This window comes from Elephas maximus, chromosome 16 (genome assembly GCF_024166365.1).
Source record: "Elephas maximus indicus isolate mEleMax1 chromosome 16, mEleMax1 primary haplotype, whole genome shotgun sequence".
In the NCBI taxonomy this organism is placed as follows: domain Eukaryota; kingdom Metazoa; phylum Chordata; class Mammalia; order Proboscidea; family Elephantidae; genus Elephas; species Elephas maximus.
The window spans coordinates 65,257,756-65,284,874 of record NC_064834.1 but is presented as its reverse complement, the minus strand read 5'-3'; the positions used below and the strand labels follow the sequence as shown (position 1 = coordinate 65,284,874).

Here is a 27,119-nt window from a genome sequence, read left to right as displayed (position 1 = left end):
TAGGATCAGGAGAGGATGGGGTTTCTTTCTCTAACAAGAGGGGCTAAAAGAGAATCTGAGGCTCTGGTTTTATACTGGGGAGGAGGCCTTTGGGGGATGCTGCACAGAAGCATTGGGTCAGGGGGTGTTACAAGCTCAGCCTTGGGGTCTCTACCATGGAGCATGTGGGACGTTGCGGGAGTTCTCTGAGTCCTCAGATCTTCATCTAAAAAACGGGGACAAAGATGCCTACCTCTTAGAGTTGTTGTGAGCGAGTTGGTGCCCAGTCAATTCATTTACTTACTCATTCATTCCACAAATATTCATTCAATACCTATCAGACTAGGCTAGCATGAGAAAGACAAAAATAAAATTTAAAAATGAGTAAAATAAAGAATATTTATTATTTGGTTTATTTTAAAATATTTTGTATTTGCATTCATGATAAATTGTGATAAGAATTATGAAGACGTAGATGCTGTTAGAGAATAACAGAAATGTCTACTTTGGATAAGGGTGGTCAGGGAAGGCTTCTCAGAGGAGGTGCCCTTCCTTCCCTCCTTCCCCTTACGCAGTACAGCAGGGAATGTCTCCTTGCGGGTTTCCATTTTTTCTGTAATAAGAAAGCTTAGAGATGAATGCTACTGATGGAGAGTCAGAAATAACTAATGATGTCACCGCAGTTGAGAAGAAATATCAAGATGAGAAGAAAAAAAAACACTTTTTCTGTGGTTGGTGTAACATTTCATGAGCACAGTTTGTGAAGAGCTGCATGGACTTTATATCGTTTACAATAACCCGGTGAGATGGACAAGGCCCGGGTGGTTTTCTCCACTTCATAGGTGAGGAAACAGAGCCTTGGAAGCATTGTGTACTACCCAGAGTTCCTGAAGCAGCTCATACAGGACTTGCTCCTGGACTCTGGCTTCTCAATAGGTGTCTTTGGGAGCAGGGCCTTCAGATAATGGTCTCAGGTAACGGTCTGTGATGCCAGGTTTGGACTGGTAGTTGGTTCTCAACCTTGGCTACATGTTGGAATCACCTGAAGAGGTTTGGAATCACTGACTCCTGGGTTCCACCCTCGGAGCTTCTGACCTTGTCAGTCTTGTGTGTGGCCTGGGCCTCTGGAGCTGTCAAAGCTCTCCAGATGATTCCAGTGTGCAGCCAGGGTGGGAAAACACTGTTTAGAGCAGGACTTCGAAGCAGCTGGGGATCTTGTTAAAACATGGATTCTGATTCAGTATATCTGAGGTAGAAAGGCAAATTCTCAGAAAGGGGTCAAACAACCAATTGGAAGCCCTGGTTTAGAGCCTCAGGGAGCTGGGTGCTATTAATGAGCATGTTCTAGAGAGCCATCTGGGCAGGGAGATGCCAAGGTGAGAACTCATTGGCACATGTGGTGTTCTGTTCTTAATAGAGATTTGAGCCGTTAACAATAACAGCATTGACTATGTCCTGAAGCCTAGGCCGCAGCCTTCTGAACTGTCTTTTCTGCAGGGTGGTTCCAGATAGAAATTACCCAGTGCCTCTTCACTTGGTGGTCCTTGAGAGTCCATATTTGACACCTGAATCCATTGAACCAGAGCCCTTACCCATCTTGGGAATGATGCTAGACATGGTGGCCATTGGGATGGTTCAGTTACTAAAGAAACTCGGGGAGGTTTTGTTTGCCAAAGTGTGGATTTTAATGGGTTGTCCATATTTCTGTGGGGACAGAATAGTCATGAAGGCAGAGTGCCATCTGCAGTATGTCCCTAGTAAGTCTATCTGTCAGAGCAGTCCACTGGGCTGAGCTTTCAGCTCCAGCAGAGAAGCTCCATTGGGTCAGGTGGTAGGAGCTCACTGCCCCTTAAGGCTGACAAGGGCACCTCTCCCTTGGTGCAGCCCCTAGCCCGTGCTGATTCTGCCTGATGCTTCTTGGCCTGCTCAGAAAGTTCCTGTGGTCCGTCCTCTTCAGGTAAACATTTGAACATCTAGAAGACCAACCTTATTCTCTGCCCTGTACTCTGGGGGTATACTGTACCCCCTTCACCCCTGTCTTAGTCATCTAGTGCCGCTAAAACAGAAATACCATAAGTAGATGGCTTTAACAAAGAGAATTTTATTCTTTAACAGTCCAGTAGGCTAAAAGTCCGAAATCAGGGTGCCTGTTCCAGAGGAAGGCTTTCTGTGTGCTCCGGAGAAAGGTCCTTGTGATGCATTGGTCTTCCCTTGGTCTGGGACCTTGTCAGCACAGGAACCTCAGGTCCAAAAGACATGCTTTGCTCCTGGCACTGCCTTCTTGGTGGTATGAGGCTACCGTGTCTCTCTGCTCACGTCTCTCTTTTATATCTCAAAAGAGATTGTCTTAAAACAGCATCTAATCTTGTAGATTTCATCAGTATAACTGCCGGTAATCCATCTTACTATATCATAGTAGTCACATCAGATGATAAAATGGTAGACAATCATACAAGGGAATCATGACCTAGCCAAGTTGACAGACATTTTTGGGGGACACAATTCAGTCCATGACAACACCCCACTTCCGATATACCAGTTGGCCCAGGGTGATCGATACGGTTTGATCCGTGGTGCCGGGGAGACAAGGGGGGTGAAGATGGGGTAGTGAATGAATACAGACTTCCAGAAAATGCCCGCTTCTCCCTAGCCACTGATGTTCTCAGGGGATGACACAGATGGAGGGTCACCCATGACGAAGGAGCTCAGGCCGGCCTGAAGCAGAGCAGTCGCTAGTAAAGCAGGAGCCTGCAAGGGTTCCAGAAGGCGATCGAGTCATTGGGTTCCAAGTTCGGGAATAGCTAGCGCATCCATATGGTACACTTAGGAGCTGGCTTCCTTTCTGACCATTCAGGGGAAGAATTGTTTGAGTTCCCAGTGTTGATGCTGTATTATGTAAACTATAAAAGCGGGGAAGGATCCAGTTTTAAAAAAAAAAACTGATACTGTTTTAGCTAGATAGGACCTCCAGACCACCTGGGCTTTTTTAATTGGCTTCTCTTCAGCCCTGATTCAGAGCAGCAATTTATTCTTCTTGTAAACTGGCTGTGATGTGCCTTGGTGCGCAGCAAGAATGAGTGGATTTGCTTTGCTTTCATTTATTAACTTAGTTAATGAATATTTACTGGACATCGTGCTAGGCCCTGGAAATGTGAGATAGACATAGAGCCTGTCCTCTTGGCACTTAAAAATCAAATAGCAGAGACAGACAGCTTACAGTATAGTTCAGTCAGGCCTTGAAGGGAGTGTATTCGTTTCCTGTTGCTGCTGTAGCGTAATTGCCCCAAACGTAGTGGCCTATAGCAACACAAATTTATTCTCTTACGGTTCTGGAGGTTAGAAGTCTAGAGTGGGTCTGCAGGGCTATGTTCTTTTTGGAGGCTCTTGGAGTGAATCAATTTCCTTGTCTTTTTCAGCTCCTGGAGTCTGTCAGCATTCCTTGGCTTGTGGTCCCTTCCTCCATCTTCAAAGCCATCAACATAGCACCTTCTCTCCTCTCTGACCTCTGCTTCCATCTTTACATCCCCTCTCTAACTCTAACTTTATTACCTCTCTTTTATGAGGACCCTTGTGATTACATTGAGTCCGTGTTAGATAATCCAGGATAATATCCCCACCTCAAGATGCTTCACTTAATCATATCTGCAAAACCCCTTTTGCCATGTAAGGAAACATATTCACAGGCTCTGCGAAGTAGAATGTGGACATCTTTGGGACCTTATTCGGCTTACCACAGGGGGAGTGCTTGTGACATGGGACCACCTATTAAAGGAGGCTTTACTGTTCTAAAGGCTTAGAAAAGGCATCCCTAAAGGAATGTTGTCTAGAACAGGACCTGTGATGAGTAGGTCTTAGCCAGCAGAGAGAAGACCACTGGGTATGAAGGCCAGAGAAGTGAGAGAGGTGCAGTAGCTGGGCTGTAGAGTGTGAAGATGAATGCCAGTAGGTGACGATCCAGCAGATTGCAGGGCCTTGGAGACCAGGTAGGGAGTCTGGGGAACCAAGAGTGGCTTGTTTCTTTTTTTTTAAATTGACTTATTGTAATGAAAATATATGTAACAAAACATTTGTGATTCTGCATTTTTTACATGTACAATTCGGTGACTTTGATTACATTCATCATGTTGTATGACTATCACCACTGTTCTTTTCCAGATTATCCCAGGACCATTAACAGAAACTCAGTAGCACCCAAGCAATGACTTCTCCTTTTCCCCTACCTCCCGTCTACCCACTCCTCATAACCACTAGTAGACCTTCATCTCCATACACTTGCCTATTCTAGATATTTCATGAGTGAGATTTCAGTCTTGGTCCTTTTGTGCCTGACTAGTCTCATTCAACATGTTCTCAAGGTTCATCCATGCTGTGCCAGGTATCAGAACTTCATTCTCTTTGTTGTTGCTAGTTGCCATTGAGTCAATTCCAACTCAAGGTGAGCCTCTGTGTGCAGAGTAGGGCAGCTGTATAGGGTTTTCAAGGCTGTGACCTCTCAGAAGTAGTAGATCACCAAGCCTATCTTACAAGGTACCTCTGGGTGGGTTCAAACCACCAACCTTTAGGCTAGTAGTCCAGTGCTTAACCGTTTGAGCCACCCAGTGACTCTTCATTCCTGTTTATGGCTGAACGACACGTACACCACATTTTGCTTATCCATGTACCTGTTGATGGACATTTCAGTTGTTTTTACCTTTTGGCTCTGTGAATAGTGCTGCAGTGAGCAAGTATACAAATCTCTGTTTGCATTCCTGCTTTCAGTTCTTTTGGGTACCTACCTAGGGTTGGGATTGCTGGGTCATATGGTAGTTCCATGTGTGGCTTTTAATCATGGGTGACCCATGTGTTTTAGAAAGTCGTGCGGCCAGACGACGATCAGGCTAAGAATTGTAGCATTTCAGAGATGGAAGAGCTTTCTAAACTTTTAGCTCTAAACCTATATTTTTACAGATGAGGGAACTGAGAGGTTAAGTAACAGGCCCAACATCACCAGAGAGAATCAGGAAAAGAACAGTGCCTAGCATGACCCCAGCTCCAGGAGCAGTGCTCAGCAGCCCACAATGCACTTTGAAGGTTGTATTTGCTTCTTAGTTTTCCCATGAGAATCCTGGGAAGGCAGGTATTTGCAAGGGTGGAGATACACTCGGAAGGCTGGGCCGTTTAGCTGCTGACACTCCTCCAGCAAATGCTAGGCTTGCACCTTGGGCTGATGACATCCATCTCAAAGCTGGGTACTGGTGCTCTGACCTCCTGGCTGGGCCCCTCCATGTGCTGCCAGACCCCTGCCAGCTCCACTGTGGGTGCTGCAGGGTCCAAGCTGGGCCTTTGGAGAGAAGGCAGCCACTGTAATGGCTTCGTCTGTTTTCTGTCTCTAGCCCTGGAGCAGCTGCTGACAGAGCTGGAGGACTTCCTCAAGATTCTTGATCAGGAGAACCTGAGCAGCACTGCGGTGGTGAAGAAGAGTTGCCTGGCTGAGCTCCTCCGTCTTTACACCAAAAGCAGCAGTAAGTGTGGCTCAGGGCCTTTGAACTGTCCCCATGGAAATGGAAAGACAGCACAAGGAGGCCTTTCCTTAAGGCGGGGAGCCCCTGGACTCTGAACACCCAGCACTGCAGCCCACGAGCAAGGTTTTAAGACAGTTTTCAAAGCACTATTCTTTACTGATTGGAAGTAGAGATGGGATAATAAACTACTATAATAGTAACTAGCACCTCACGGAGCATTTCCCACGCGCACAGGTGTTAACTTGTATCTTCAAGAATTCCCTGCGAGAGTGGTGCTGTTATAACAGATGTGGAAACTGAGGTGCAGAGAGCTAAAATAACTTACCCAGTTATACAGCCCAGGGGAAACAGCAAAACATAGCTTTAAGACTTTGTAAATCACAGAACCCTGAGCTCCTAATTTCTGCTACGTTTTTGGTTGATGTCGAGTTTGCATACAACAAAGTGCACAGATCTTTAGTGTTCAGTTCAGTGAGTTTTGACAATTGTGTACACCTGTGTAATTGCCACCCAGACAAAATATAAAATATTTCTATCATCCCAGAAAGTTTTCTCTTACCTCTACCTGGTTAATGCCCTCCCCACCCCACCCCGAGGTAACCGCTGTTGTGATTTCTTTCACCATAGATTAGTGTTGCCCGTCCTAGAGTGCGAGATAAATGTAATCATATGGTGTCTACTTCGTCAGCTTCTTTTGCTCAGAAATTTTGTGCTTGCCGTTAGGTGTGTCAATAGTTTGTTCCTTTTTATTGCTGAGTCGTCTTCCATTTTATGAATCTACCACATTTTGTTCATCCATTCACTCGTTGGTGGATATGTAGATACTATGAATAAGGTCTTGGCAATCATGAATAAGGCTGCTGTGAACATTCTGGGGCAAGTCTTCTTGTGGACGTATGTTTTCATTTCTAGCAAATAATGGATTTTTTTCAAAAACGTCTTGTGAAGTCAAAACAGCTTAGTTCCGTTTATTTTTACATCAGATGCTTTAGAATGAGAAGCAATGTCTGAGGACGGTCAGGGACAACAAACAGAGGACACTGAGTCCACCTGCCACCCTGCAGGAGCAGCTGAAGTCCATGCCAGAGCAGGAGCCACTCCCAGGGAAGCGTCCCATCTGCCACAGCCACCACAGTCAGGAAGTGCTTCCTCACGGCCAACCTAAATTGGCCAAGCTGCCTTTCCAGCTCGCTCTTCTCTTCTTTGTTCTGGTGGAATTAGCGTCTGGTCTGAGTAACAGAGCGGTTGTAGAACTGAAGCATGTTGCTATATGCCCATAGGCCTTTTCTTCTGGCACATAGTCCAAGTTGTCCTAGCCTTTTACCAGAGGTGTTTCTTTCATGCCCTCTGTCGCCTTTGCACCTCCTCAGGCTGCCCGTGGTTCCCAGGCTCCTCCAGGCTTTGTAGTGGGTGTCTGCAGGCTTGTGATGAGTGCTGTCAGCATGCCTTCAAAGAAAACCCTCGGCGGGCGGAGTAGGTGGGAAATCCTCATTACAAAGTAGGTGAGTTAGGGGTGATTCACCACAGAATTTAAAGCTCACTGCCCAGGCCATTTCCCTGTACTCTGAGAACATTCAGTTACAGAGAGCGCCTCTTTGGGGAATTGAACAGCACCTCCGTGTGATGAAGGCTGACCCATGGTTCTCAGGCTAACCAATCTGTCGGGGCCATCCATGTTGGGTCCCTCTTTGGTTTAATGTGCCATGTGGCTTCCTGTAGAGAGATCTTTGTTCTACCCACTATCTTTATATGTCCTGCTCCTATAAAGCCAGGCTACCCCCATCCTCTATCTCTGCAGCTTGTAGGGCTGCCGGGGGCTTCTGAGAACTGGTCCAGGGGCTCTCCAGTGTGAGTTGCCTCTAGAGCACTGTCCAGACCACCAATAAGTGTATGTGGCCATAGTGAGGACTCTGGCTGTCACCTTCTATTCTCAGAAGTGATGTCCACTTATTAATAGCCACCGTTTGGCAGCAAAGCTTCTGGCCCTTAATCTACCCATGTTGACTGTAGAGTGTTTATCACAGCAGCTAACATTTATTGTGAGAGCCATGGTGGTTCAGTGGTAGGATTCTCGCCTTCCATGGGAGAGACCTGGGTTCAATTCCCAGCCAATGCAGATAGGCACCACCTGTCTGTCACTGGAGGCCTGTGTGTTGCTATGATGCTGACCAGGTTTTAGTAGAGCATCTAGACTAACACAGACTAGGAAAAAAGGTCTGGTGATCTACTTCCAAAACATCAGCCAACGAAAACCTTATGAATTACAGCAGTCCAGTCTCATTGAATGTGGTGTTGCTGTGAGTCAGGGCCAATTCCATGGCAGCGAATGGCAACGACATTGACTGCATACTTAAACTGTGTCCCAGGACTGTGCTTAAAGTATTAAATGGCATGGGCTACGTCATTTAATCCTCATCACGAGCCTATGAGGGAGTTGTTGTCATCCCATTTCACCAAGAAGGGAACCACAGCTTGGGAAGTAAGTGGCAGAGCCAGGGCTGCACCTGGGCAGGTGGACTTAACCATTCCTCTCACCTCACTTCCCCATATTCCATTGCCCAGACTGTGTTGCAAGGATAGAGCCCCAAGCCTCCCCGAAATTGTAGCATTCGTCCTTGTCCCTCAGCCTCCCAAGCCCCCTCATTGTTTTCCAGAACATCTCCTAGGCCTGATGGGACTTTCAGGTACAGGCAGACTGATGGCTCCATGCCAGCCTTTGGTCCTCTTGCTCTGAGCTGTTGTTCATGCCCACATGTTGGGGTGGAGAGTACAGCAGAGTGTATTCATGGTTTCCTCATCTTTTCATTTTCTTGCCATGAACGCAGGTTTTCTACTCTCTTTGCTCTGCTTTTGTCTGGTTGGCAAGGTTCAGGCACAGACTGAGACCTGTTCTTTGGGGGCTTGGCTGCCTGCTGTGTGTCTGTACCCTGACCAGTGTGAGCAGTGGCACCCAATCCCCTGCTCAGCGGTTCTGGGGACATTTGGGGGGCTGCCATCTGATAGGAAGAGCTTCAGATGCTACACTGTTTTGATCCAATGGTAGCTGTTTCAAAGAGGGTCCATGGCTTTCCTTTCCATCCCTAGCCCAGTTCTCTGGGAAGGACCCCCCCGGCTGCAGGTAAGGTCAGGTCTGCCAGAAATTATACACTCCCTCAGAGCGCTACAAGCTCTCCTTTCCAACAACACCTGTGGCCACTGTCTTTTCACACGTGGCTTCTGTAACTACCTGATTCAGGCCTGTCTTCCCACAAAAAAAAAATAAATAAATAAATGCTGCCGAGTGGATTCTGACTCGTGCTGACCCCCCTGTATTGCAGAGTAGGACTGCTCCTTGACTGCTCCTTAGGGTTGGTTACAGAAGCAGATCACCAAGCCATTCTTCCGCAACGCTGCTGGATGGGTTTGAACTAGCAACCTCTCAATGAGTAGCTGAGCACAAAGCGTTTTTACCACCCAAGGACCTGTCTCCCCCACCAGATGGTTGGTTTTCTGAAGGCAGAGATGGTGTCTGTTTTGTTTGCCGCTGCATCCCAGTGCCTGGCATAAGAGACGATGATGCTCAGTGCACTTTTGAAAATGAATGAGTGAAAGTTCTCTGGCCCAGGCTTGCTGCCTCCTAGACATGGGACTGCTCAGCAGCCTCCCCTTACGGTTGCAGTAGGTCCTACCGCAGTTGCAGTAGGTCCTGGGAGCCTCCCCTTAGCAACCTTGACTAGTGCTGAATTAGCAACACTACTGGGCTGCTAACGGAAAGGTTGGCGGTTCGAACCCACCCAGATGGCGGCTCTGTGGAAGAAAGACCTATCAATCTGCTCCTGTAAAAATCACAGCCAAGAAAACCCTATGGGGCTGTTCTACTCTGTCACGTGGGTTCACACTTGACAACACCTAACAACGAATCGAAACCATTTAGAAACCAAGTCAGTCACAGCCTGCAGAGTGCCCCAGGCAGGCAGACACTGTCTGGTGAGGTGGCCATTACAAGTTTTCTCTGTAACTTCTACGTTGACGTCTTGTGAAGGAAGTACCTGCTCACAATCTCACAGTTAAAACAATAACAGCAATATCTTTCCATTTTCGTGTGTGTGTGTGTGTGTGTGCAGGGAAATGAACTTAGCCAATAATATGGAAAAATAATCATAAAACAAACATTAAACACTGTGTTCCTCCACTTCCCTTTCTGATTTCTATCAGGGTCATCTGAATATTTTCATGTACTTGTGCTTCATCTGTGTGTATTCAGCTTTACATTTTGTTCTGTGTTTAGAACTGCTGCATGTATACATTTCCATGCGTTGACAGTTCACATACTTTTCCTTTTTTCGCTTTTCTGAAACTGTACGTCTTGGATAGCCTTGTAAATCAGTGGACATGAAGCTGTCTTGTTACTTTTCACAGTTGGGTGGTATCCACCGATAGATATACCAGAATAGTTAACCAGTCCCCTGTGGGCAGGCATTTAAGTTGTGTTCTTTTTAAAAAAATTTATTTCATATAATATTGCAACGAATATCCGCAAATAAAATTTTGTCTACATGCTGCAGTTTATCTGCAGGATAAAGTTGGGTCAAAGAATTATGAATGCTTAAATTATGCTCCAGAAGCACTTCGAAAATGGTTGTGCCAGTTTACACATTCTCCGGTAAGTCATTTATTTTATTTTTTTTTAAAGGTGATTTGGTGTTATATATGGCAGCGTGTCGCAGTTTCTTTCGCATTTTCCTATTTTTGAGCCTTTGAGTTACTGCCTAAGTTTGGGGCTGTCATTTAAAAATCTTTGTTAGTTATGACATGACCTGACTTTTTCAAATTCCCTAATATTTGAGTTTTGTACTCTTGAAAACCTAAGAGTTAGGTATAAACAGGCAGTAGTTCATCATAATTGTTTTCCATATTGTATAGACAAGAAAACCGAGGTCCAGAGTTTAGCTGTTTTGCTAAACAAAACAGAATTACACCGTTCACGGCAGAGTTTAATCGAGACCCCTGTCTTCCACCTCAGCCCCCAAGAACATTTTCTCCTGTGCCACACTCAGAGAAAGAACTGACCCAGCCCTCTGTGGGTCTTGGTCATTGGAAGTATAAATGTTGTGGCCGTGTCCCCAGACCTTCTGTTAGCCCAAGACAGGAACTATTCCCAAAGCCAACTCTTCAGACAGGGATTGACTGGACTATGGGATAGAAAATGATATGGGTGAGGAGTGAGCTTCTTGGATCAAGTAGACACATGAGACTATGTGGGCAGCTCCTGTCTGGAGGGGAGAGGAGAGGGCAGAGGGGGTCAGAAGCTGGCCAAATGGACACAAAAGGAGAGAGTGGAGGGAAGGAGTATGCTTGTCTCTTTAGGGGGAGAGCAACTAGGAGTATATAGCAAGGTGTATATAAATTTTTGCATGAGAGGCTGACTTGGTTTGTAAACTTTCACTTAAAGCACAGTAAAAATTTAAAAAATTTGGCTGTGTTTGAGCCCCATGGTTCTCTCCTGCAAACTATTTCAGCCCTTGGTATAGGACTGATGCTGCTGACTGGTCCTGGCAGGGCTGTACGCTGAGTTGGTGGTCCCACAAGCTGATGACTAAGACTGATTTAGCCATATTCTCCTCCTGTCGAAGGGCTGGCAGTTTGAACCCACACAGTAGTGCCATAGAAGAAAGGCCTGGTAATCTGTTCCCATAAATACAGTCAAGAAAACCCTATGGAGCTCAGTTCTACTCTGTAACACATGGGGTCGCCATGAGTTGTGATAGACTTGATGGTGATGGGTTTGGGTTTGTTTTTTTGGTTCCTCTTGGTACTCAGGGCTCCATTTTTGGCCTGTTAGCTGGAGTCTGGGCGGTCTGTGGCTGTGGAACAGACTGACGCTGAACTGCCTCTTTCGTCAGGGGTTTGAATCAGGTCCCTTGGCTCAGGAGCAAGGTCTCCAACCACTGGAATGTATCAGCCACAAGTTTCTAGGAAATGCAAGTTCAGGGCCGAGAAGGAAATATGGGAGGATTTCTAAAAGGAGAAATGCTAAGATGAGCTTCCTCTGAAGGCTTCAGAAGAAAGGCTCCTTGGAGGATTAAAATCAGAGCAAGTGTCTGGAGACCAGCTTTTCTCCACCCTGATAGACACTGGGAAGATGTTTAACCTGCACAGAAATGATGTTGAAGGGGGGGAGGGCTGTGTTGCTGTAGAGTATAGTTGTAGAGAAGGTGGCTGGTGGCTCCCAATTCCAATGCCCATTATACTCACCCCTCCAAACCCAGAGCTGATAGCATTTGGCTCTCTCAGGCCCCCACAGTGGCACCCCACATAGAGGCCTGTGAGCTAACCTTCCAGGTCCTCACTGAGACCTCTCTTTTCTCGACATCAGAACCAAACCCAAACCCAAACCCATTGCTGTCGAGTCGATTCTGACTCATAGCAACAGAGTAGAACTGTAATTGTAATTGCCAACCTTTTCATTAGCAGAAGTAGCTCTGAACCACTATGCCATCAGGGTTTCCTTCTAGACATCACTCAGATTTAATTAGCTCCCTTAAGTAATTCAGACTAGGATGAGAATGACTGATAGGGAATATTTGCAATTTAAATGAAATGCTAGGAAACCCGGAGAAATCTCTGCTTGGTAGACGATGAGGCAGAATTTTATTTTGAGGTAGGATGACTTTTCACTTAAGATTTTTATACCTAAAGCTATCCTTTCTGTACCGCACCCTTTTCCCCTGGGCTAGAAAACTAGCCGTCAGCAACTTGTCATTTCTTTTTTTGAAATCCTTCAACTCTCTCTGTGATAGACTCTTTCAATCAGCTCAGATGTTGCGTGCTCTTACTGGAACTTAAGCAGATGAAAAGGTTTGGCTAAAGGGGGACATGGTGTCTCCCTGGGAGCCCTTTCTCTTCATGAAGTCACATGAAGCCCATGTCTTTGGTCTTCGTCCTGCAGGTTCTGATGAGGAGTACATTTATATGAACAAAGTGACGGTCAACAAGCCACAGAATGCTGATTCTCAAGACAAAGGTATGGTGCTGGGACCACTGATAGAATGGCTGGCTCCCAGGATGGGGCAGGGACAAGGCTCGGTCCCACCCCACCCTCCTCCCTTCCAGCCAGGACACAGACAGGCATGGCCCGGTGGAGTTGTTTTTGGAAGCCACGTTTTGGTGGATGGTATTTTGGGATGATGTATTTCGGGAAGTTTCAACGGGCCACCTCCCATCCCTTTCATGGATAAGGAATCTGTCCCTAAGCTCTCTAAGCTTCTCCCAGCACCATCCCCAGAATAGGAAGTCATGATTTTATTTATTTATTTATTTATTTTAATCAAGCTGCTGTGTCTGGTGCTGATCCCACGGTTCTAGCGTATGTCTTCTTATAGAAGTCTGGTTTTTTTTCTTTTTTTGGTATAGAGAGGAGAAGTGGTGGTATCAGTGACTGCCTTGATATTCAAAGATTATGTTCAAAGGTGGCCTCTTTGGCAGAACATCTTGACTCCCATTGGAAGGACGGTGTGTCTTCCATGGCACCTCACCCTCTGCTCTGCCCTGCTCCCTGCTTTCTCAGTTACAACCTCCTGCTGTGGGTCCAGAGAGTCCCAGGGAGGCACAGAGGCTCGCAGAGCTGCTAGTTGTGGAGGAGGATGGATGAGAGTCCCTGTCTCCCAACTCCCAGACCTGCAAGTCAAAGGCCAAGGCTTAGTGAGTGATGGGAACACAACACCCCAGACACTCAGTCCTAAGGAGATGGGTAGGTGCTTTGTCCCTTTTAGAGGCTTGGCGTCAGGATCTCAGCCCCCAAAGCCAAAGAGCAGTCCTGCCTGAGCCTCTCTGTCCCAGCCTCAGAAGAGCCTCTGGTGCCTTTTCCTTACGAGCACACACATAGTGGGTGCTCTGACTCCCCCAGTGTGGTTTCTCCACAACCTGCCCCACTGCCAACCTGAGGCTCAACAGGACTCATCCATATGAGGGACAGGCTCTCTGCCGGTGACATTTGCCTTCTGGGTAAACTGCGGGCTAGAAAGAGCCATAATAACAGGGTCGGTGCTGAAAGTGTCTTGATATACTGGCCACTGTGTAGCTCCTCTGAAGATGAAAGCTCTGTGGCTGGGCCATTTTTGACGAGGGCTGGATGGGTGAGAGGAAGCATGCCAGAAACCCCAAGCAGGCTCCTTCCAAGGCAAAGGCATTGGTGTACCCTATTCTCGGAGGAAAACACCACTGTCTCCAGGGACCGCCTGCCTAGGCAATTAACACCTGCTCAGGTTGAAGTTACTGTACATGTGATCCGACGATCTCGGATAGTGAGACCCCACGTGAGGCACGGCACTCTTCACGAAGCCCTTCTCCTGCTTCCTGCCCACAGTGCCCCAGGAGCAGAGCCTGCTGACCAATGGGGAGCCCGGCCAGCATTCCTCAGCCCCCCAGAAGAGCCTGCCTGATCTCCCACCACCCAAGATCGTAAGTATTGGCCCGGAAGTCCTGTTTCCCAGATTCAGGCTCTTAGAACTTCCTTTCAGTTGTCCTCACAGGTTTTGATCCATCGAGCATCTGGCATGTTCTGAGCACCTTCTGTGTGTAGGGCATTGGGCAAGGCCCTGGGGAGAGAGAGCAAAAGTGGGTCTGCCCCCTGCCTGCAGTCATGTGTCATTTGCTCAGGGCCCCAGCACTCAAGATGCTAAGGGTGGTGGGTATGGGCAGTGGAGGGAGATCCCCTTTGTCCAGTGCCACCACGTGCAGTGACGCTCTGCTCTGCAGAGCCATGGTCACCAGCTCAGGCTGTGAGGCTGTGAGGCTGTGAGGCTGTGAGGCTGTGAGGCTGTGAGGCTGTGAGGCTGTGAGGCTGTGAGGCTGTGAGGCTGTGAGGCTGTGAGGCTGTGAGGCTGTGAGGCTGTGAGGCTGTGAGGCTGTGAGGCTGTGAGGCTGTGGGGCTGTGGTGATACCTAGAACAGAAATAATGAGAATGTCGACACAACGTGAAGAATGTAACCAATTTCACCGATCATTATGCCTAGAAACTATGGAATGGAAACAGATTATGTGTGTATTATTTTCACCAAAAATAAAATATTAATCTCATGTATATGTATATATGTCATATCACACTCCACTCCCTGCCTGAAACCTGTCAGTGGCTCCCACTGCATTTAGGGAAAAATGTCCATGTTCCTTAGCTCCAGCCCATCACATTCCTCTCTGAATCCAGGATCAGGTTCTGACCCCGGTGCCCTCATCTACCATGCCCCCAGGCAGCTGCTAACAGGCCTACACCTGGGGTGGGCATTCACCAACCAGGTCCTCTGGCACTGCAAGGTGCCAACTTGGTTCTAAGAGTCTGTGGTTACAAATATGATGGTGAACTGATAGGCCTAGGATGGGGGACCGGGGCTGTGGGAACAAACATACTCAGGTCACATGGTGGGGGATGTCACTTCTTGTCCATGAGTGGGGACAGCCCCAGATTCTGGCCTTGGGGTTGACAGCCCATTTGTTAGTCCCCTGCTCCTTGACACCAAGGGTGGGGCCCAAGGGTTCTGGTTGTGAATTGAGAGCCTCTGAGCAAGGTGGGGGTGGGGTGGGGGGTGGGGCGAGGGAAAGAGGAAGGGCAAATAAATGGCCTTCCTCTAGTCTAGAGCAGGCTTCCTTTGTTGTCTGTGACTGGGGACTGCTTGGGGCCAGGAGAGTCAGCGTCAATGTCAGAGAGAAGCTTGGTGCTGGAGTTGGGAGAGCATCACCACCCAAGCATAACATGACTCTGCGGTGGCCTTTCTGACACGTGGTAACTTCTCCTTTGGACAGACTCTGGGCCCTGGGGAGATGCGCAGCAATGGACCTGACTTTATGGTTTAAGCCAGTTCCCTCCCTGTGAAATCTCACTGAGAAGGATGAGTAGTGCTGGCTGCCCTTCTAGGTCCTTCCTAGTTCTGTCTCTGGCATCCACCCCTTGCCTCCGGGGCCCTCAGATGCAGAGTGAGGACAGAGGGTAGTACAAGCCAGGGATACCCTCCCCCTGTCCATGTGCGCACACACACGCGCACGTCTTCTCTCTCTCAGGCCTCCTCCTCTCTGGTCAAGTCTGGACTGAAGCGGCCATAACCCTCAGTTCAAGGCCCTCGGGGGTGGCCAGGGTGAGGCAAACAGCTGTGTGCTTGGTCTGAGGGAGGAGGAAAAGCAGGCAGCAGCAGGAGCTTCTGAGGGAGTGTGGCAGCTCAGCCCAGCCAGGCCTGGCCTTGGGGTGATCCTGTGGCCTCTCTTCCTCAAGACGGAGAAGGCCTGTCCCTTCCTGCCCTCACCCAGAGCTTCAGGGCTCTGTGGTGCTCCCCAACCTGGATGTCCAGCCTACCCCGCTGCCTGGCCCAGGGCTCGCCTTCCCAGGGCACCTCCGCCCCTGCTCAGGATGCTGGCTGGTGCCACCCTGAGTTGTCATTACTGTATCTTGGGTCCCAGCTCCATCCCCACAGAGTCAGTGGGGAGCAGGCCTGTCCAGCAAGGGAAGGGGCAGCCAGAGGTCTGAGCAACCTCGAGGGTGTGGGCAGTGACTCAGGCAGCTGTGGTGTCTCCAGGCCGCTGCATGCACTGCCAGGTGCTGTGTTCACTGCAGGAGAAACAGATGTCTGCTGGCCATTGTTGATCTTCCTGGCTAGCATGGCCATCTGTATCCCACCCTCCCTTTGAGGCCTGCACACACATTGGTGTGGGCCTTAAATGAGCTGTTCCGTGAGAGAACCAGCTGACTCCACAAAAGGAAATTGCCTTGACCAGCCTGGGAAGCTAGGGCTAGCTTTCCCCACTAGCCCACCATCCGGGAAACATCCACAGTGCACTATGGGGCAGTGAATGCCTCAGATCATCTTGGCCACCCCTCATCTTCAGCTCTTATGTCTAAATCAAGGGTCAGCAAACTATAGCCCAAGAGTCAAGACCAGCCCACTGGCCGATTTTGTAAATAAAGCTTTATTGGAACACAGCCACACTTACTTGTTTGTGTATTGTCTGTGGCTGCTTTTGTGCCACAGCAGAGTTGGATAGCTGTGACAGAGACCACGTGGCCTGCAAAGCCCTAAAATAGTTAGTATCTGCCCCTTTACAAAAAAAAATCTTTCCCATTTCTCCTGATTATTTCTGAGCAACGAGACCATGTGGCTTTTGCCCCTTGTCTTTTCCTGAGAACCATCAGAAAATTCTTCTATGTTTCGAAGTCAAATCTCTTTTGGATCTTCATTTAATGTTTACAACCATGATGATGAAGATATTGATAATTAAAGTGAAAAAACCCACTGCCATCCAGTCAATTCCCACTCATAGTGACTCTGTAGGACAGAGTAGAACTACCCCATAGAATTTCCAAGGCTGCAAATCTTTACAGAAGCTGACTGTCACATTTTCTCCCAAAGAGCAGCTGGTGGTCGAACTACTGACCTTTCGGTTAGCAGCTGAGTGCTTAACCACTGCGCCACCAGGGCTCCTTGTTGTTGTTATGTGCTGTCAAGTCCATTCCGGCTCATAGCAACCCTATGTGTAACAGAGTGACGAAACACTGCCAAGTCCTGTGCCACCCTCACAGTCGTTGCTACGTTTCAGCCCATTGTTGAAGCCATTGTATCAGTCCATCTTGATGAGGGTCTTCCTCTTTTTTGCTGACCCTCTACCTTACCAAGCATGGTGTCCTTCTCCAGACACTGGTCCCCCTGCTAACATGTGCAACGTACATGAGACGAAGTCTTGCCATTCTCGCTTCCATGGAGCACTCTGGCTGTACTTCTTCCAAGACAGACTTGTTTGTTCTTCTGAAGTCCATGGTATATTCATTATTCTTTTCCAACACCATAATTCAAAGACATCTCTCTTCTCTGGTCTTCCTTATTCATTGTCCAGCTTTTACATGCATATGAAGCAATTGAAAATATCATGGCTTGATTAGAAATGGGGGAATTCAGCGTCAAGAAGGGGAGAGTGTTGATATATTGCAAGGTTGGCAACCAATGTCACAAAACAACTTGTACATTAATTGTTTAATGAGAAACTAATTTGCTCTGTAAACTTTCACCTAAAAAAAATTTTTTTTTAGCACAATAAAAATAAATGAAGTGAAAAGTAAAATAAATGTGTGCGTATATATATATATATATATATATATATATATATATATATATATATATACACACATACACACATATATATATCATGGGTTGGGTCAGGTGCACCTTAGTCCTCAAAGTGACGTCTTTGCTTTTCAACACTTTAAAGAGGTCTTTTGCAGCAGATTTGCCCAATGCAATATGTTGTCTGATTTCTTGGCTACTGCTTCCATGGGCATTGATTGTGGATCCCAGTAAAAATGAAATCCTTGACAACTTCAATATTTTCTGTTTATCATGATGTTGCTTATTAGTCCAGTTGTGAGGATTTTTGTTTTCTTTATGTTGAGGGGTAATCCATACTGAAGGCTGTGATCTTTGATCTTCATTAGTAAGTGCTTCAAGTCCTCTTCACTTAAAACAGGCAAGGTTGTGTCATCTGCATATCACAGGTTCTTAATGAGTCTTCCACAATCTTGATGCCACTTTCTTCATATAGTCTAGCTTCTTGGATTGTTTGCTCAGCATACAGATCAAATAAGTATGGTGAAAGGATACAGTCCTGATGCACACCTTTCCTAATTTTAAACCACATGGTATCTCCTTGTTCTGTTTGAACAACTGCCTCTTGATCCATGTACAGGTTCCCCATGAGCACAATTAAGTGTTCTGGAATTCCCATTCTTCGCAGCGTTACCCATAATTTGTTATGATCCAGACAGTAGAATGCCTTTGCATAGTCAATAAAATGCAGGTAAATACCTTTCTGGTATTCTCTGCTTCCAGCCAAGATGCATCTGACATCAGCAATGATATCCCTTGTTTCACATCCTGTTCTGAATCTGGCTTGAATTTCTGGCAGTTCCCTGTTGATGTAATGCTGGAACCATTTTTTAATTATCTTCAGCAAAATTTTACCTGCATGTTATGTTAATGATATCGTTTGAGAATTTCAACGTTTTGTTTGATCATCTTTCGAATGGGCACAAATATGGATCTCTTCTCAGTCAGTTGGCCAGGAAGCTGTCTTCCAAATTTCTTGGCATAGACGAGTGAGCACCTCCAGTGCTGCATCAGTTTGTTGGAACATGTCAGTTGGTATTCCATCAATTCCTGGAGCCTTGTTTTTGGCCAGTCCCTTCAGTGCAGCTTGGACTTCTTCCTTCAGTACCGTCGATTCTTGATCATATGCTACCTCCTGAAGTGGGTGAACATCTACCAGTTCTTTTTGGCACAGTGACTCTGTGTTTTCCTTCCATATTCTTTGATGCTTCCTGCATCATTCAATATTTTGTTCATAGTATCCTTCAAAATTACAACTCGAGGCTTGAATTTTTTCAGTTCTTTCAGCTTGAGAAATGCTGGGCTGCTGCTTCCCTTTTGGTTTTCTTAGCCTAGGTCTTTGCACATTTCATTGTAATACTTTGTCCTCTCAAACCACCCTTTGAAATCTTCTGTTCAGCTTTTACGTCATTTCTTCCATTTGCTTTAGCTGCTGTGTTCAAGAGTAAGTTTCAGAGTCTTTTCTGACATCCATCTTGGTCTTTTCTTCATTTCCTGTCTTTTTAATGACCTCTTTCTTCCTGTATGACGTCCTTGATGTCATTCTACAACTTGTCTCATCTTTGGTCATTAGTGTTCAGTGCATCAAATCTGTTCTTGAGATGGTCTCCAAATTCAGGTGGGATATACTCAAGGTTGTCTTTTGGTTCTTGTGGACTTGCTTTAATTTTCTTCAGTTTCACCTTAAGCTTGCATATGAGCAATTGATAGTCTGTTCCACAGTCATCCTCTGGGCTTGCTCTGACTGACGATATTGAGCTTTTCCATTGTCTCTTCCCACAGATGCAGTCGATTTGATTCTCGTGTATTCCATCTGATGAGGTCCATGTGTATAGTTGCTTGTTTATGTTGTTGAAAAAAGTTATTTGCATTTCAGCTAACTATTCCTAGGATATTGATCTTTATGTATTAAAAAAAAATTGTTTTATTGTGCTTTAAGTAAAAGTTTATAAATCAAGTCAGTCTCTCATACGAGAATTTATATACACCTTGCTATATACTCCTAGTTGCTCTCCCCCTAATGAGACAGCACACTCCTTCTCTCCACCCTGTATTTCCGTGTCCATTCAGTCCATTTCATTTTTGATGACTTCCAGCTTTCCTAGATTCATACTTTGTACAGTTTACGTTCTGATTATTAATGGATGTTTGCAGCTGATCTCATTTTGAGTTGTGCCACGTCAGCTGGTGCACGTTCTGCAAGCTTTACTCCATCCATGTCATTAAAGCCAACTCTACTTTGAGGAGGCAGCTATTCCTCAGTTGTGTTTTAAGTGCCGTTCCACATGAGGGGCTCATCTTCTGGCACTATATCAGTGTTCTTCTGCTATTCATAAGGTTTTCACTGGCCAATTTTTTCAGAAGTAAATTACCAGATCCTTCTTCCTAGTCTGTCTTAGTCTGGAAGCTCCACTGAATCCTGTCCACCATGGGTGACCCTGCTGGTATTTGAAATACCAGTGGCATAGTTTCTAGCATCACAGCAATACTCGAGCCACCACAGAAGGACAAACTGACAGACGCATGGTGGCCAGGGCTCCTGGTAGTCCTTTATCCGTAACCCTGGGAGATTAGGATCTCTTTCTCCTTTGAACTCTGATAATAGGGCCATTGTGTCTGTAATTATGTGACTCCCTTCTGGGTAGTTATGAAGTCATTTTATCATTGAAGTTGTCCCAGGCTCGTGGCTTTTGCCCTAGCAGCCCTGTAGACAGGGACTCTGTCCTGCTTCTCTGTATTAAGGCAGAACATGGTATAAACGAGGTCAGACCCAAATGTCTCCCGAGTTTCTCCACAGTGCATCTCTTCTTCCTCCACCAAACGCGTAGACACGCAACTTTTCTCCTTTCGATTGATACTTTTACAGGATAGAGCTGTGCAGAGTTTAATCCTTAACAACAATCCCATGTGGTAGGTATTTCTACTCTCCCCATTTTACAGCTGAGAAACTGAGGCAGAGAGAGGCTAAAGAACTTTCCCAGAGTCCGCACAGCTGGAACGTGCCAGGATTCCAACCTTGGCCCTGGAGGTTGGATTCCTCAGTACTGCCCTGCCTCTGGGAGAGGTGTAAACTTTTATAGTTTTTAAAATAATTTTTTATTGTGTGTAAGGTAGAAGTTTACACAGCAAGTTAGGGTCTCATTTAATAATTTCTGCACAAATTATTCAGTGATATTGGCTACATTTTTCACAATGTGTAGTCATTCTCATTCATTCCGTTCTGGTTGTACCATTTCCAGTACTCTGGTTTCCCTACCCCCTTACCTTCTCACCTCTGCTTTAGAGTCATTTTTGAGCATTTGGTCTCATATAGATGATTTTTTAAAGGAGCTCAGTACTCACAAGTGACATTTTTTTAAGAACCAGTCTGTCATGTAGCTAAAAGGTAACCTCAAGGGATGATTTCAGTTGAAGGTTTACAGAGTATCTCAGGGTAATAGTCCCAGGAAGTCTTCTAGTCTTAATCAGTCCAGTAAGCCTGGAGTTTTTAAGAATATTTATCTTCCATTCTATCAGGATCCATCTACTGTGGCCCTGATCAGAATGGTCGGTGGTGGTAGCCTGGCACCATCTAGTTCTTCTGGTCTCAGGGTAGATGAGGCTGTGGTTCGTGTAGACTGTTAGTCCTATAGACCACTTTCTTCCCTGAGTTTTTGGTTTCTTTCTTTCCCTTTTGTTCCAAATGAATAGAGACCAATAGTTGTATCTTAGATGGCCACTCTGAAGCTTTTAACATCCCTGACACTACTGAGCTCATTGGGGTGTAGAAAATATACTTTGTGAACTATATCATGCCAATTAACTGACTTGTCCCATGAGACTATGGTTCTAAGCCTTTAAACCCAGAAAACCAATCTCACGAGGTATTTGGTTACATCTAAAAGGTGCCTGTAACTGTGTCCCCTGTGTGGTTTATTATGTACATGAGTATACATCCATACACATGTACCTATATGTACGTATGCCTATAGATACATCTGTGTGTGCACACGTATGTATCTACATACTCATACCCAACCATACACATATTTTTTTCCTTTTTTAATATTCTTTTTCTTTTAATTTTATTGTGTTTTAGGTAAAAGTTTACAGCACAAAATAGTTTCTCATTTAAAAATTTATACATAAATTGTTTTGTGACATTGGTTGCAATCCCCACAGAGTGTGACCAGTCTTCCCCTTTCCACCCTGGGTTCTCCGTGTCTATTCGTCTAGACCTTTCTGCCTTCTCATCTTTGCTTTTGGGTAGGTGTTGCCCATTCGGTCTCATATATTTGATTGAACTAAGAAGCACATTCCTCATGTGTGTTATTGTTTGTTTCATAGGCCTGTCTAATCTTTGGCTGAAAGGTGGACTTTGGGAGCGGCTTTAGTTCTGACTTAGCATGATGTCCAGGGGCCATAGTCTCAGGGGCTCCTCCAGTCTCTGTCAGACCAGGAAGTCTGGTCTTCTTTTGGTGAATTTTAGTTTTGTTCTACATTTTTCTCCCACCCTGGGAGCATCTATTGTGACCCCTGTCAGAGTGGTTGGTGGTAGTAGCCGGGCAGCATCTAGTTCTTCTGGGCCCAGGCTGGTGGAGGCTCTGGTTCATGTGGTGCGTTAGTCCTTTGGACTAATATTTTCCTGTGTCTTTGGTTTGTTTAATTCTCCTTTGTTCCAGACGGGATGGGACCAATAGATGTATCTTCGATGTCCACTCACAAGCTTTTAAGACCACAGACACTACCCACCAAAGTAGGATGTAGAACATTTTCTTTATGAACTGTTATGCCAGTTGACCTAGATGTCCCCTGAGACCATAGTCCTCAGCCCTCAGCCCCAGTTACTCAGTTCCTCAAGGTGTTTGAATGTGTCTGGAAAGCTTCTACAACTGCCTTGCCCAAGTTGTGCTGATTTCCCCTGTATTGTGTGTTGTCTTTCCCTTCACCAAAGTTAATACTTGTCTACTATCTAGTTAGTGATTTCCCCCATATACACATTTTTTGGTTGTTGTTGGACATTTACATTTAAAAAAAAATTCCTTGTAAGTGTACAGTTCACTGGCATCAATTATAATCACAGTATTGTATAACCACTACCGCTGTTTATTTCCCAAACTTTCTCCTCATACGTTGGATTTCAGTGGCTTGGGAAACTCTCACAAAACATTTCCTAATCCTCAACCCGTAGACAGAGTGGCCTCCCGCGACACACCCTTTGGTGTTAATGACTCATGAGGAGCTCCCGAAGAAGGGTTTGTTCCCTCTGTCCTTTTCTAATTGTGGGAATCTTGGAGCCCCTGGGTGGTGCAAACTGTTAACGAGCTTGGATGCTAACTGAAAGGCTGGTGGTTTGAGTCTACCCCAGAGGCACCTCAGAAGAAAGGCCTGGTGATCTATGGAAAAATTAGCCCTTGAAAACACTGTGGAGCACAGCTCTACTCTGACACAGCTGTGGACTGAGTGTGGCTCTGAGGTCCTTAGTTTTGGTGAATAGCCCCAGGAGCAGTGTTCTTCCCTGGGAGAAGCTGGGAATGGACACTGTTGCAGTCCGTGTTGAGCTCATACCCACAAGGGGCTGAGCCCAGGCTGGCCAGCCTCCCACTGTGTCCTTGGTCAGGACGAGGGGAGCTCTCTCAGCCATTCATTGTTTGGTGGTGTCGAATTGATTTTCACTTACTGCGGCCCTGTATGACAGAGTAGAACTGCCCTATAGGGTTTTCTAGGCTGTAATCTTTATGGAGGAGCCCTGATCTTTCTCCTCCAGAGCTGCTGGGTGGGTTCGAACTGCCAGCCTTTCGGTTGTTATTTGATTGAACTAAGAAACACATTCCTCATTGGTGTTATTGTGCTTAAGCTCAGTGCTTAAGCAGTGCGCCACCAGGGCTCCTCCCTCAGTCATAGATCCCAAAATAAGCCCATTGTCCAAGGCAGAGCCTTCTGGATCAGCACTCCATGCCAGCAGAACAGAGAACCCTGGAGGTCCAGGAATCCACCTGAGCTCAGAGCCCTGTGGGCGCCTTCTCTTGGCTGCGACCTCCATGACCTTCCTCCACCCCCCTACCATGAAGAGCCTCTCGCTGCTCTTACCTGGAGTTCCCTGGGGCCCCAGGCCTGCCCCTCCTGTGGAACACCCAGCGCAAGGACTTCTTAAATCCAAGAGTGGGAGTGCATTTCAGGCTTTGTCACTTCCGTTGCCTACTCATTTTGAAGTTCCCTGGGCCCTCCTCAGGGGCTTTGGGATTCAGAAAGATGCTGGAGACTCATGTGCGTGGATATTTACACATATGTGACCTACCAGGTAATAATGATAGAATAATATAAAAATATCCATGCAACAGTGGATATCTTTTTCCTCCCCTGCTAATGCTTATAACTACCACCCGCCTGTCAGTTTGTCATACCATAGTGGCTTGTGTGTTGCTGCGTTGCTGGAAGCTGTGCCATCCGAATTTCAAATACCAGCAGGGTTACCCATGGTGGATAGGTTTCAGCAGAGCTTTCAGACTAAGACAGACTAGGAAGAAAGGCTTGGTGACCTACTTATGAAAATAAGCCAGTGAAAACCTTGTGGATCACAATAGAACATTGTCCGACTTGCTGCATATGTATCAGGAGGGATCAATGGCTAGAGTAGTATATCATGTTTGGTAAAGTAAAAGGCCAGCAAGGGTGAGGGAAACCCTTAGTGAGATGGATTGACACAGTGGGTGAAACGATGCTCTCAGACACGCCAGTGATGGTGAAGAAGATGAGGACCAAGCAGGGTTTCGTTCTCTTGTACGTGGGGTCACCATGAGTCAGAGTCACCTTGACATAGCTAGCTAGCTATTGCTTATGAGGTTTTTTTTCATAGTCTAGTGTCCATTTTACAGGTGGAATAATGGAGGAACAGAGAACAAGTTCATGCTCTATGCTTCTACACAGTTGCGTGTATTCTTTTTTTACCTTTTAAAAAATTATTTTGTTATTGAGAATATACCCACCAAAACATACACCAATTCAACAGTTTTAAATGTACCATTTGGTGACAGTGATTACATTTTTCAAGTTGTGCCACCATTCCCACCCTCTTTTTCTGAGTTTTTCCTCCCGTATTAACATAAATTCATTGCCGCCCAAGGTTCCTCTCTAATCTTCTGAGTTGCTGTTATCAGTTTGATCCTGCGTAGGTAGTTCTTAAAAGAGCACAATGCTCAAGGCAGACATTGTTTCCTAATTAAGCTAAATTATTATTTGGTTTGGAAAAGACTTCAAGGGATGTTTCCGGTTTAAGGTTTAAAGATTATCTCAGGGCAATAGTTTTGGGGATTCATCTACCTTTATGGTTCCAGAAAGTCTAGAGTCCATGAGAATTTGAAATTCTGTTCTGCATTTTCCTCCTTTTGACTAGGATTCTTCCGTAGAATCTTTGATGAAAATGTTCAGTATTGGTAGTAGGGCACCATCTAGTTCTTCTAGTCTCATGGCAAAAAAAGCAGCTGTTCATGAGGCAATTAGCCTCCCATTCCATATCCCCCTCCTATTCCTGGCTCTCCTTCTTCCTCTGTTTCTCCGCACAAATAGAAACCAATTGTGCCTTGGACACATATGTTCTTTATTCTACTCAAATTGTGCTTGCTTAATTCCCCTGTAAACTTGGGGGTTGTCTTCAAGACTCAGCCCCAAGGTCATCTCCTCTGTGCCTCCTGCCTTGGTCCTAAATGTTCCTCATGCCCTCTGGTTCCCACGTGAGTTTGACCTTGTCTCTATTACTGCAATACTCACAATGCTCTTGATTCTTAGCTGCTGAACACTTACCGGCTAGTGCAATCTTCCTTATTACTGACTTGTGAATGTCTGGATGTGTCCCTCGCATGCAGTACACAGGAGCCATCCAGTACTTGCTGAATGAATGATTGAACTGTATGATGGTAGAAGCTTGGGATTTAGAAACCTGGTCATCTTCTTGATGTGCCATTGGTTAGGCCTCATCTTTCTAGAAAATAGATTGTACTTGAAAGCCACAGTAGCTTACGTAACAACCTGACAGTATCTGGACCTTTACGTGGGCTATGCATTACATGCATGACGATTTTGTGTGTCGAGGGGAGAGTGCAGATGGTTAAGCACTCGACTGCTAACCAAAAGGTTGACGATTCAAACTCACGCAGAGGCACCTCAGAAGATAGGCCTGGCGATCTTCTGAAAGATCACAGTCTGGAAAACCCTAGTGAGCACAGTTGTACTCTGACATACGTGGGGTGCCATGAGTTGGGGCCGACTCGATGGAAACTGATTTTTTTTTTTTTTTTGTGGTAGGATCTTTTTTTCTCTCCCTTTCGATGAAGGAGAAACCTGAGGCTTGGTGTGGTCAGGCAGCATGCCCACAGCCTCTCGGCTGGCTGCAGACCAGACACTGGCCTGGGTGACGGTGAATTGGGGTGCTCCCCCTTCTCCTTCCCCACTTATTTGAATTCCAGTCAAGCATTTTTTCTTATGCACTTCCTCCTCTTCCTGCCATCTAAAGGGTTGATTCCAAGTTATTCCCTGTGTATTGCATCTGAAAATGTTTTTTTTTTGTTTGTGCTGCAGATTCCAGACCGGAAACAGCTCCCCGTCCCAAAGATCGAGTCTCCAGAGGGCTACTATGAAGAGGCTGAGCCCTATGACACGTCCCTAAATGGTACAGCCAGCAGCCTGGGCTTGGAGAGGGGCTCGCTGGTGCCAACTGATCCCATAGACCGATGTGCTCATCCCAGGCCGGAAGGCAGAGGGCAACCTGGGCTGCTCTTAGTGGCATTGAGAACAGGCCTCTGGTCTACATGGGAAGCCAAGACCCACGGCAGACCTGCTTGCTTGGACAGAGGGGCTAGGGGCGGCGCCAGGCCATGAGCTGGTTTTCTGTGTTTCTACCTGGGTGTTGCTAGATTCAGCATAGAAGTGCGATGGAGTGGGGGCGTTGGGAGGTGCACAAAGGAAATGGTGGTCAGGCTAGTCTGAGCTCAGCTTCTGTGTTCTTTCATACATTCATTCAGGAGATACTGTTTCCCTGCTCTGTGCTGGGTGTTTTCCCAGGAGTCTGGGGTGCAACAGTGCCCAGGATGAGAGCCGTGCCATCACAGCACTTATGGTCCCCGTGAGCGGAACCACACAACAGATACATATACAGTGTGCCGGGTGATTAAGTGTTAGGATGGCAGGGGGAGTGGGGGCTGGGCTGGGGCAGCAGAGGGGTGTTGTTTAGATAGGAAAGGCCTCTCTGATAGTGTGGCCATGAGCAGAGTCCTGAGTGCAGTGGGGGTGGCGCATGCAGGTCCCTGCAGGAAGGACTTTCCAGACAGAGAGGGCAGCACACACTGAGGCCCTGAGCTCCTGGTGTGTATGAGGTACAGCAAGGAGACCAGCGTGGCTGGAGCGGAAGACACCACTTAGTTCTAACTCACTGACAGGAGATGGGATGCACAGGAGGCCTGCGGGCCATAGGGAGGACTTGGCTTTCTCTAAATGAGGCTGCAAACCCTAGAGGGTCACTTAGTAACCAGCCTAACTTAGGCGTTAC

At 46.5% G+C, this 27,119-nt stretch overlaps 1 protein-coding gene across 6 annotated transcripts in view; it reads left to right on the top strand.

Annotated features, from left to right (window-relative positions):
• Positions 1–27,119, top strand: part of AFAP1L2 (actin filament associated protein 1 like 2) — a 123,347-nt gene that overhangs the window by 71,511 nt on the left and 24,717 nt on the right. For all 6 annotated transcript variants that reach the window (XM_049854956.1, XM_049854960.1, XM_049854959.1 and 3 more), the window contains 4 exons: positions 5,352–5,480; positions 12,409–12,483; positions 13,825–13,919; positions 26,153–26,243. In XM_049854956.1, coding sequence (XP_049710913.1) covers positions 5,352–5,480; positions 12,409–12,483; positions 13,825–13,919; positions 26,153–26,243 — 390 coding nt within the window. The remainder of the gene's footprint in view (positions 1–5,351; positions 5,481–12,408; positions 12,484–13,824; positions 13,920–26,152; positions 26,244–27,119) is intronic.